The 12,820-nt window shown below is 45.3% G+C and overlaps 1 protein-coding gene across 1 annotated transcript in view; it reads right to left on the bottom strand.

Moving 5' to 3' along the window:
• Nucleotides 1-12,820, bottom strand: part of LOC128331334 (uncharacterized) — a 47,816-nt gene that overhangs the window by 19,889 nt on the left and 15,107 nt on the right. The window contains exon 7 of the mRNA XM_053264677.1: nucleotides 4,953-5,107. Coding sequence (XP_053120652.1) covers nucleotides 4,953-5,107 — 155 coding nt within the window. The remainder of the gene's footprint in view (nucleotides 1-4,952; nucleotides 5,108-12,820) is intronic.

The raw sequence follows: 12,820 nt of genomic DNA, 5'->3' as shown, positions 1-12,820 counted from the left end.
GGCCATGGCAAAAATGGCCTCAGTCCCTCCCGGCAATCCCTGGAGAGATAGGAGTGATGGTTTTTTAATTAGGCTTTCCTAAGGCATTAAATAACTGTCTCTCTCAGAGCTATGCTGGCTTTACCTTTCACCCACTGACACACATTCTATTCTTTCCAATTAGATATTATTTAATGCCTTAGAAAATCTTAATTAAAAAAACAATCACTCCTATCTATCCGGGGATTGCCAGGAGGGACTGAGGCCATTTTTGCCATGGCCCCAGATCCACTTTGGGGGTGCTGCCGCCCCACAGAGGCGGGTCCGGGGCTGCCCAAAATCCCCATTCTATCCAATGGGATATTTTTTCTCAAAAATTCACCAATAATACTAGGAGCAACCAATTGCCTTGGGATTCTTGGGGTGGAGGACACCCATGGGTGCCTACCACCCACCCCAGCTTTTTGCCCCTAAGTGCTCCACATAGGGAGTTATGGGCAAAACTTGAATTTTTTAAAAAAAATGTAAAAAAAATCAGAGGAAGGTCCAATCGACTTGAGGTTTGGGTGGTAGGTGGAACATAAGGTCAGCTTTAATGCCAGCTACTTTTTTAGATCCGAACCGGTTCGGATCTGAACCGAACCGGGGGGCAGTTCGGACAGAACCAAAACCAAACCGCCACCCCCGGTTCGGACCCGGTTCGGACCCAAACCGGGCGAACCGGTTTTATGCACATCCCTACTGGAAAATGAAGGCTGGAGGGGAGAGAAACTACCTGTGATCAATCATGCAGCTTTGGCAGTGTTTAACTAGGATGGAGTGTGGGCAAAATAGAGCCAGCCACACATGTTTTTGCTGGCGATGGGGAGACAGATTTGTCGTGCAGGGAGCACAACTTTCGCGGGTAGTCTTTGGGCAGGGGGATATCACATTTGCTTCTGGCTGTATTAAAAAAAGTTTGGTGAACCTAGAAAATCTGTTCCAGGCTGGGCACAAAGAACAGTGTTGGCAAATGGTAATGGTGATGGTGATGACCCTTATAAAGAAAGGACTGGTGCAGGGTCCATTTGTGTGTGGGGGGGGGGCTAATGGTGGGAGTGGCTTTTCACTGTGCGTTAGAAACTCAGAGCTTAATTTTCAAGAATTAGAGTTGCCAGGACTCAACTTGGTTGTGACCGCAACAGCACTCTGCTCAAAGGGGCTTTTACTTGCTGTGTGGAATGGGTGGGCCCTAGTACTAATTAAGCCCTGTTGAAATGTGAATTGTCAAGAAGTCAGTCCAGGCAAGCATCTCTCCAACTTCTCATTCATTTTTGCAAGCCGAGAAATGAAACTTTGAGATAATTCATGTGTGTGGTGTGGAAGGAATGGCTGAAAAATAGAGCCCATTGATTTCGTTTGCACAAATAAGTTATCCTAGAGGATCCCTCAGTTGTTATGCATGCTGTAAGGACAAAAATGACCCCCTGAAATTGAGATTGGTTTCTACGAACATCCACGCAGATACATTTGCTGAGATAATGCTTTGGGTTAAGTGTTCTGTTGTTTTGACTAGTCAATCTTACGGAATGCCAACTGTCAAACTAACAAACAAAACAAAACAAAAAGGGTCTCGCGCCTCCTCCTCTGGGAGGTGATTGGTTGGAGAAAAATCCAGGAGCAAGCTGTGGGAAAGCACACAGGAAAAAGATCTGCAGGGAATGTGGAGAGGAGCTGACCTTATGTGAACGGTCAATTTAATCCCCTGAATTAAACAGTTGTGAATCTGCTGCGAAGCAGATTGGTTCTTCAGATACGCCGTGGCATGAAGCCATGTCTGGATAACTTCCAGGAATCTCCCAGACATTTCGCAGATTTTGTTTGAAGCCGAAAGTCACAGAAAATTGTCTTTTGGCGTGTGCTTTTATGTTTAAAGAAAGAACAGCTGTTTGGGCACCAGGTCCCCATAAGGCCACAGGCTAGAAGTTCTGTGCAGCAATACAGATTTACAATTCCCATCCACATGACAAGTGGGGGGAAATGCCTGCTGTGGAAAAGCAATTGGGAAGGAAGCACCACTTTCTGAATTTTAAAAGTTACTTAAATTCAGGAGTGCAATCCCACTTCATTGAACCAACCGGGCTTTTACAAGGTTTTTCCATAAGAGAGAATGGAGGAGGAGAATGACTCAGACCACAGGTACTAGTGCTGGAGATGGAGCCTCTTTTTGAGAAAGGGGGACCTCTTTGGCTGGATCCCCCTCCTTGCCTCACTACAGTGGATGCAGCTTGGAGCTGCCTTCTCTTCTCCTACTAGCTTTGAGGGCTAGAATCTCCAAGAAGGCTCCTTCTGCCCTTCCATCAGCCCCAGAGAAGAGTGGGGAACTCAATACAAGTCAGACAGATGCCTCTGCTTTCTTCTGGGGCCTTCAGCTGAGCAAGAGATATTGACTGTTACCCTATGCACATTTAACCTGGAAGTTAGTTGCACTGAACTCCATGGGATTTACTTCTGAGTAGACATGCATAGGAGCAGGATGCTTGCCAGATTACACTCTGTTCAGCAGTAAAATGCTCCGGCTTGGCAGGATCATTTTGAAAACGTAAAGAGCTTGTGCAACCCTCCTACAATGGGAAAATACAACTATATATTTGCAACACACATGCAACATTGTAGGACTAAAATGGAAGGATAAAATCCAAAAGAAGGCATCGGCAGGGGCGTACCAAGGTAGGAGTGGGCCCAGGGATGAGATTTTAAAATGGGCCCCTCGCTGCCTTCCTCTCCTTCTCCTGGACTCATGTCTCTGCTGCAGAAGAACATTAAGGACACATGTAATATAGTGCAGCAGATTAACAGACAACCCAAACTGTCATCTGAATCCACTCCAATATATATGGACCCAATGATGGGGGGTTGTTCTCAAACCCAACAAAACAATTTGCAAAATATGGGAAAGGCAACTTGTAGAAATTACATGCTGCATTTTAAGTATATTGGCTTTTCACAGTAAAGGTTTTCCATGGTAAAATAACATGTCTTAAAGAGCAATGCCAATTAATTTAACATATTTATTTATCATTTATGTATTCAATTGTTATACCGCCCTTCCAAAATGGCTCAGGGTGGTTTACAATTAAAACATCCAAACAATCCTGCAAACCAGTGCTTGGATGTGGTTCTTTCAGAGTTTTTCCAATCTAAGGTTGTCACCAAGTGACTCAGTTTGAAAGCCTTGACCCTTATTTCAAAACACCACCACACCACCTGAGACTTTGTGCTGATATATTTTTATAATAAACCTGCAATCCTGTGTACACTGACTGGGAAGTCAAGCATCTTTCCCCCCTCCACACATACACACACAACATGGCCCACGTGGGTTCTTGAGAGCACAAACAACAACTGAACTCACAGGAATGTAATAATATAAAACAAGTATATTCATGCAAATATGCATTAGCAGAAACATTTCAACACACAACTTCACATATTCCCACATCCTACATAGTTCTTTATCCATTCCCCTCTCTGTCTCTAAAGGATCCAATATTTAAACAACGGAATTTCCAAGAACATAAAGATGTAAAAAAAACCAAGGTAATGGGGTTTTTTGAGGGAGGATGGGGGTGACCGTGGGGTTTTTCTTGTTTTTTACTTGGGGGCTGGGTGGGAAAGAGATCCACCCTTCAGAAATGCAGGAGCTGCTTGGCTGCTCCCTCATGCCTCTCTCTCCTGGCTTGCACTCTTTCCCTCCTCATCGCTGAAGGGAGTGTTTGGAAGAAAGGTATACCCACCCCCCATCCCTGGCTACCCTCCTGCTCCTGCTGTTTTTGCTTTTCCAGGACATTTGCAGAGTTCACGAGTTTTGCTAGCACAGAGAGCAGACGCTGGTACAAAAAAGGAAACACACAAGACAGACCCAATCTCCACAAGGGTGCTCCATTCTCCATGCCCCCCCCCACAAAACCCTTCCCCTTTGAAGAGAGACAGACAGTTCTGTTGCATGGCAAAATTGAGAGGGCAAGGACTGGCCTTGGGGGGGGGAGGGCACTGATAGTCTGTGGGCCAGGAGGCATTCGTTTCCCTTTGCCATATTAGCGGTATGCCCCTGGCCATCAGAAATGTGAACGGCACCTTGCTGACAGTGCAGGGACTGCAATGCCGAAACACAGGCAGTACGGAAGCACACTTAATGGATAGTAATGACACTGTTGTAGCATATATTCTGAAAGCGCCCAGGCTATGAAAGTGGATATTAAGCACGGCCCATTCCTATGCATGTCTACTCAGAATGAAGTACGTCCCATTCTGTTCTATGGCATTTACTCCTACAAATATGTAGGCATAGGATTAATGAAGATTGCCGCTGTTTATTATCAGTACAAGTTCGAGAGTCAGGAAAAGCTCATTTGCAGGCTCGTTCTGGGAAATGGTGGGAGAGAGTGATTGCAATCTGCTCTAGCAACTCCATTGTTTTCTCCTCCATCTGCCAACTTTATTGCACATTAGAGACAGGTTTTATTTAAAAACAAAAATACAAAACAATACCAAACTGCCCAAGGAGTCCCCCGTTGCAACTTCCCACGTCAACACCTCAAAGCTGGGCAACCTCTATTGAAAAATAATTTTGGAAGATTCATTGCAGGACATATAGTGGCGACCAGGAAATGGCAGAGCATCATAATCAACCATGTTGTCATCAAACCACTCCTCATGTGCCTCAATAATGCAATGCCTGTCCACGCTGGTTGGTTCTACAATCATGTTAAAAATCAGGCAAATGGCCATGAACCAAGTCGGGGGGGGGGGAGAGGAGGGGGATGCTGAAAACATTGGAACGCAACAGGCTAGCAATGACGTCATCTAGATTCTCTGTAATAAGTGAGTGAATGAAAGATAGTGATTCTGAAGGAAAGGGCTAGTGTGGGAGCAATCAAAGATGAGATGTTATGCAACCCATGCAGCTCTGAGAATATTCCTTTCATTTGTACCTTTCCCCGCTCGATATAGTATACTCTTCGTCCATGGTCTGTCCCCCGACTTCATCCTCTAAATGAAAAGTATCCATGAAGCAAAGAGGGTTATCTAAGGATTCTTCATCATACTGTTTGTCCACCATGCTCTTTCCCCCGACTTCATCCACTACCTGGAACGTATCCATGAACCGAAGAGGATTATAGAGCACCTAAGAACCTGCACTGGAAGACTGAGCAGAAGAAGGGGTTGTGAAAATGGGTCACAGCAAACCAACTTCAGGGTTTGGGGTTGCTATAGGAACATAGGAAGCTGCCATATACTGAGTCAGACCATTGTTCTATCTAGCTCAGTATTGTCTTCACAGACGGGCAGCGGCTTCTCCAAGGTTGCAGGCAGGATTCTCTCTCAGCCCTATCTTGGAGAAGCCAGAGAGGGAACTTGAAACCTTCTGCTCTTCCCAGAGCGGCTTCATCCCCTGAGAGGAATATCTTGCAGTGCTCACACATCAAGTCTCCCATTCATATGCAACCAGGGCAGACCCTGCTTAGCTATGGGGACAAGCCATGCTTGCTACCACAAGACCAGCTCTAGTTTTCTAGATGATAGTAAAATATACTACAATCAGAGCTTGCACATTGTAAGGCCTAATCAGGTCAATTTTGTATTGAATAAATGCATAGATAGGTAAGCCATATTGTATTAGATAAATGCTTGACATGAGTCTGTTCGCTCGACAGAGTTTAGGCCTTGATCTTAGCATGAACCCATGAGTGAATGCCGTCATAAAAGGTGGATTTCCAAATCCCACACAATGCGTCCAAACTAGATATCCTCCTTAAGGGCCTGTCCCTAAACCTCCCATGGTTAGACAGAAATTAGACACCCTAACCATGCCAAATTCCCCTGTTTTTTGACCATGTTTGACCATGCCAAATTCCCCTGTTTTTTGACCATGTTTGACCATGCCAAATTTCGCTGTACCAGCAAATTTTCCATGCTGTCAAGAGCAGCCCCCATCTAGAGCTTTTGTCTAAAATTAGAGAGAATCGGCCTGTCAGCTTGGGCACACTTCCTCATTTTTCGGTACCTCAGAACGAAAGTACGCCAAGACTCGGTGTTCCATTTGAAAGCGGGGTCGCTTGGCCCATGCCTTGTTCCTCTTTCACATCTTTTCTAGCCAATAGTATTAAATGTCAAAAGGGACAGGTTAACAGAAGGTCATGGATGGTCAAGACCCCTTCTTTTCCAATCACTATTGATGCGTAGGTGGGAAAGGTGAGGATACTTAAGACCCTGGTCTGAGGATGGAGGAGGGGCTCCCTCCCTCAGGGAGGGTGGCTCAGGCACGGCACACAGGAGGAGGAAAGGAGGAAGTTGATCCGATCAATCAATTTGACGGCACCTAGCATCTAGCTAAAAGAGGAACAAGTCGAGGCTCCCTTGGGGTATAGTATATTGTGACCGCAAGGGTCTGGCTGTCCTGTCAGTGTCTCAAGGCTGTTAGTTTTGTGACTGCTTTGTGTGAGAGAAGTAATTTTGCTGCATGCTGCATGCTGTGTTTCATCTGAATTTTGGTAAGAAAATGAATCTGTCTTGATTAAATATAATCCCTTCATTCTCCTTGTGTCTTCTTGAGTCTTGGGATTCTTGGCAGCCAGCACCATAAAAAGAACCCACGGTCTATTAGTGTGAGGATTTTTGGAGCCCTCATTTTTTCCTGGTTGCAGGGATTTTGAGGTGTCAAAAATCTCTTACATATTTGGTGTCAGAAGTGGGATGGGGTTCTTCTGGCTGTTTTGAGTCTCGTGGCTTTAGAGGACACAAAGTCCCTCCCCCACCCCCTTGGCTTTTTCCATCCTTGCTTTCTTCCTCCCCTCCCTCTTCCAGAACTCACTTTCCTCAAGCCTCTTTCTGTCTGTTTGGCTCCTGGTTACTTCCCCCCTTCTATAAGGAGAAATCTCTCCCCTTTGGCCGTCTTTTCAACTCTTCCACCCCACCTTATTCCTCTCTTACATCTGTTCTGAACTCTTCCTTAGCCAACCTCACTCTACCCACGACATCCTTCTTGGCTCGCCCACCTCTCTTCCCCTCTCTCCCATCTTTTGCCCCACTTTCCTTCCATAAACCCCTTTCCCAGAAGATATCCTTTCTTTCCTTTCCCCCCCGGGCACTCCTGTGTGCGTTCTACTCCTCCTTCCACCCAATTCTTCCCCCCCTCCTTTTCTTCTTTCTCAACTAAGCTAACATATCTGTTCATGAGGTTTTGAATTTCCTTTTTATATCTATTCACTGCAGCCACTTTTGAAATTTTTGTTTATGTGGGTTTTCTTGTAAATTTGCCAAGACGGGAAGTGGATATTTATATGAGATTGTAGGAGTTAAAAATAGATTCTCTAAACTTAAAGTGACATTATGCCTTGGAAAGCGTTTTAATCAACCTGTTGAAGGCTTCATGGTTTGTGTTTTGCTACCCGGGAGCGCACTGCTTTTAAAACAATTCCTGGGGAGATCACTCCGGCACCTCCTTTCGAAGCCCGTGATTGCATAAAGCTATTGGGTACCTCATAGTATATTTTATTTGTGTCAGCGGTTTGTGGCAAGTGTGGTCATTTGAGCTAGAGTGAGCAATTGTTAGAGAGTCTGGGACTTCAGGAATGGATAAAGTCCTGGCTGTTGAATTAGACTCTCCTCTTTTGACCTATCTGAAAAGCAAAGGGTCAAATCCCTGGACGGAAAACGCCTTTGTTGGGGCACATGCTTTTAGAGACTTCCAGAATCAGTTTGAGGAGTTCAGGAAGAACAAGAGGGGGATTTTTAAACCACAGCGTAATCACAAAGCATGCTTTTGGGGTCTATTTTTAACATGCAATACCCTGGACATAGTGACTCAAATATTGACTGACCAATTACACGAGGCCCAGTCAAGAGTGAAAATCCTGACAGAACAAATTGAGAATTCCAAATTATTCTGTTCCCAAATTACCAAACAGAACTCTGAGCTTTCTAATAGGGTTTTCTCCTTGACACAAAATTCCCTAGGAAAGGATAGGATCATTTATGGGTCGCGGGAGCAGATTACACAATTGGATTGAGAATTAAAACTCTCAGTGTCCAAAGCACAAGATGCTGAGACTGCTTTTAAGTTAATTTTGAAACGAAAGGAGGAGGACAGAAAACCCACTGGGGAGGCACATGAAAAAATGCTTGGAGGAGATCCATAGGCTTAGGAGTCAACTTAAAATTAGGGCTGCAATGATCGCAACGGTAACTAAAGATTCCCCATTAGATTCCACCACAAAAGTTCCCCCGAATTCCCCCTATAATGGCCACATGGGTCCCGGCTCTGCCAACCCAAGAGCTAATCCTATGACGTCAGGAGGGATTAATTGTGTGCCTTCAGCGCCACCTGCTGACACATTAAGAAATTGCAATGCCCCAATATTTCCCGCTGACTCATTAATTAGGGGTGTGCAATTCGGGATTTCGGGTGATTCGGCTCGGACCCGAACCGAATCACCCCTGTTCTGTTTTGTGCCCGAATCTGGGTCACCCGAATCACCCTTGATTCGGTTCGGATTTAATCCGAATCCGAATCTGAATCAATTCGGGGGGGTAAAAAGGGGCCCAGGGGCAAAATTTTGGGGTGGGGTGGTAGTGCCCAATGGGTAGAGTCTACCACCCCAATTTCAGGGGGATTGGGCAAAATCCTGATTTTTGGTGAATTTTTAAAGTTTTAGTGACTTTGGGGCAGTTCGGGGGCATAACATGGGATCTGGGCAAAAGGAGTGGGGTGGGGTGGTAGTGCCTAATGGGTGCAGACTACCACCCCAATTTCAGGGGGATTGGGCCAAGGGCTGATTTTTGGTAAATTTCTGAAAATTTCATGTCTTTGGGGCAGATTGGGGCATATTGGGGCAGAAAGTGGGGCCTGGAGCAGAATAGTGGAGTGGGGTGGTAGTGCCTAATGCGTGGAGGCTCCCTTGGGGTATAGTATATTTTTTCTGAGGTGTGAATTCTCATTCTATCATAGCAAATGAGATATTTTTCAATTAAACAACTCTCATGACCCCACTTTCACTTTTTCACACTTTCCTTTACTATGAATAATATGAGGAAGTAATCAATTTAGCACACTTCACCTTATGAAGACAAACCTCATAAAAATAAATTCACCAAAATTCCCCCCTCTGCCCAATCACTCTTAAATTGGGGATGGGTGGTAGCCTCCAGCCATTAAGCACTATCTACCAGCCCACCCCACTCCTTTGGGGCAGATCCACTTTCTGCCCCCAATCTGCCCCAAAGACACCCAAACTTCAAAAATTCTCAAAAAATCAGCCCTCTGCCCAATCCCCCTGAAATGGGGGTGGTAGCCTCCACCCATTAGGCACTACCACCCCACCCCACTATTTTGGGGCAGATCCACTTTCTGCCCATAAACTGCCCCAAAGTCACTAAAACTTCAAAAATTCTCAAAAAATCAGCCCTTTGTCCAAACCCCCTGAAATTGGGGTGGTAGCTTCCACCCATTAGGCACTACCACCCCACCCCACTATTCTGCCCCAGGCCCCACTTTCTGCCCCAATATGCCCCAATCTGCCCCAAAGACATGAAATTTTCAGAAATTTACCAAAAATCAGCCCTTGGCCCAATCCCCCTGAAATTGGGGTGGTAGTCTGCACCCATTAGGCACTACCACCCCACCCCACTCCTTTTGCCCAGATCCCATGCTATGCCCCCGAACTGCCCCAAAGTCACTAAAATTTTAAAAAATCGCCAAAAATCAACCGTGAACCGAATCACCCGAATTTTTCATGCCCGAAATTCGGGTGATTCGGCTCGTGCCCGAAAAATATCGGGGGACATCGGGGGTGATTCGGTTCAGCCCCGAATCACCCGAAATTGTTCATTTCGGGCACAGATTGTTCTGTGCCCGAAATTTTTTGCACATCCCTATCATTAATACCCTACAAGAATTCTGGGAAGGGGGAGATTATTGATCAATTATTCTCTGAACCGGAGGAAGTAGAGAACAAGGATGCCAAACCTGTTTGTGCCCTGACTAAAACGAAAATTATGAGGCAATCTGCTGGTGGGGGCCAATTTTCCCAAGTCCTGATGAATTGCCCCGATGGGCCATGGGACGCAGAGACCTTCATTAGGGATTGGAGGATATTGAGCATTCTGTGTTTGCAGAATTAGAGCAGGAACACAAGACTGATAACCCCAATTTCCATTAAAACAAAAAACAAAAAAAACCAAACAGCACTCATGGTTAAGAAAATTCAAGGTCTTTTTAAAAAACTTTGTGGAATTGAATCCCAGTAATCCCGGAGAATTCCGGAGTTTTCTGAAAGTAGAAACAGAGGAAATAACGGCCTACAAACCAATGGGAATGGTAGAAATCCAGGCACTAGCCAAGCTTGTAGGGCCCTTGGGAATAGATACCTTCCCTAATTAGATTCCTAAGGCAATCAGGGTTTAGCAGGTGCACAATCTTAGCGTATCAGACCTAAATAGCTTAGCCGTTTGCTGTTCCAATGATTCCGTGGACTCCTCCCTGTTTTCCAATCTAACTGTGAGTGAGGATAGTCCTGAAAAATGGTTTATGCAGGTTATTGAATCAATCATCTCCAGAACTTTGGACCCTGGGTTCTTTTATCAGGTCCAACAGAAGCCAGGCCAGACCCCAGAAAGCTATATTTCTCAAAAGAAGGCGTTTTATGCAGTGACTGGGCTTGCCAGATATATCCCAGAGCAGAGAGATTGGGACTTTGAGGATGCAGAGTTCAGAAGGGCATTGATTGCGGGATTCCTCCCTACTGTTAAGGCATTTGCCAAGTTTGAGGTGGGAATATCAGGCGATTTTGGGATGGAGGATGACACAGCCACTATTGTTAGGAAGGCTAGGGAAGCCTGGAGAATTGTCCATGACCTGGGCCATGTTAAGGATGGCTGTACACAAGGGAATAGCGTTGCACAACTTCAATCCCTAAGGCCCACCAATAATTTCCAAGAACAGGCTCCATGCGACTTTTCAGAAAATAGGTCCTTTAGAAGTCAGGAACCCAGATCAGAATTCTGGAGCACAGCTCCAATTCCTACCCCCAAAAGGGTAAGATGGGACGAAACAGTATATCGCCCTTCTAGCCAACCAAACTCACCATGACCTCTTCCACGAGGGAATCAAGGTGGTCCATCTCAGTACAGTGATGGATTTGTTTCTCCAGGCCCCTTTAGGAGAAACTTGATGGGGGAAAATTCCCAAAACAATTCCCAGGAGAATATTCCTGTTAGGACCCAGCTGTGGCAAGCTCTGAGCAGCTTAGGGACAGACATGAATAGAATGCATAATCAGTCTACTGATGTATTGGTGAGGGAATTGCTCCATCTAGTGGGTAATTCAGGTATGGGGACTGCACAGGGACCTATGAGGTTGCCCCAGAATTCAGGACAGGCAGCTCCTGTCGCTGTTCTGACCTCTGACCAGGGAATATCCCATTCCAGGCCTACCACCTCAGAGACCCATGACTGAGGGTGCCCCGCCTCCACCGAAAATAGATTATTGTTAATCTCTGATTTAAAGTTGGATGAGCATAGCACACCTACTGTGAAAATTAAGGTGGGGGAAGGGAATGAAGATAGATTATTTTTGATTGTTACTGGACCTAGTCTTAATGTTTTCAAAACGGAATGGGCACCTCAAAAATGCATAACTCGACATAATGTTCCCCTAGTGGGGTACACTGGGGCAACACAACTGGGTGTGGTCTTAGAAGATGTCCCTATAGAAATTGGTCCTCTGAAATTTCAGGTGGGTGCTGCAGGCAGTGACATATCTGATGTAGGAATTCTGGGTGTTCATACTATAATGGCTGGAAATCTCATAGTGGACTTAGCATCAAAACGCCTGTATTATAACCCTGAGGGTGTAAATGATGTCCAAATTATTCCCTCTGAGTCTCACTGGCAAAAATCAGGTTCATTGTTTCCTATTGTGTTGGATAAGGAAGATTATTGGGTCAAGAAGTTTCCAAGTGTATGGATCACCAATAAGGATGAAGCAGGTCTAGGAAAGAATTATACAGTGCCTAAGATTCAGGGACCTCTTGCCCGACCAATAAAACAGTATAAGTTTCCAGAGGGGACTCGGATAGCAGTAGGGGAAATAGTGGACAACATGAAGAAACAGGGCATTTTGATACCAGGGTATAGTCCTACTAGCTCTGCAATTTGGCCTGTGGCTAAGAAATCTGGGGCTTGGCAATTTTGTATTGATTTCAGAAATGTCAACAAGGTTACCATTCCCTCAGCACCTGCAGTTCTGAGTTATGAGGACATTATTGCTGCTATAAAGGATGGGACACGATATTATTCCACTTTGGATTTGGCTAATTGCTACCACTCCATTGCTCTTGACCCCAGTGATTATGTTAGGTTTTCAATACAGCATTCTGGTGAGTCCCTTTTGATGACCCAGTCGGGTCAAGGTTGGGTTGAGAGTGAGAAGATAGCGCATACTGATCCACTATGCTGAATCGCTTACCCCCTGAGCACAGATCCCATGTGCATAGTTTCATGGATGATGGTCACGGCAAAAACCCTGGCAGAGATCCAAGAACGCGCAGAGCAGGCAATAGAGCTTATTCAGGAAACCAGGTTCAAAATGAACCAGGATAAGGTCCAATTATGCAAAGAAGAGGTCAGTTATATGGGTATGACATTTGAGAAGGAAGGCAGATGTCCAGATACTCAAAGGGTCAAGACAATCATGGAATTGCCCATCCCAGAGTCAGAGTGCTTTGTGCAGTTTTTTGGAAGTAATGAACTTCTCTAAGGACTTCATTCTGGACTTTGCCTCTATCGCCAAACCCCTTTACAC

This window comes from Hemicordylus capensis, chromosome 6 (assembly GCF_027244095.1).
Source record: "Hemicordylus capensis ecotype Gifberg chromosome 6, rHemCap1.1.pri, whole genome shotgun sequence".
NCBI classification, from domain to species: domain Eukaryota; kingdom Metazoa; phylum Chordata; class Lepidosauria; order Squamata; family Cordylidae; genus Hemicordylus; species Hemicordylus capensis.
This window is presented reverse-complemented; position numbering and strand designations above follow the sequence as displayed.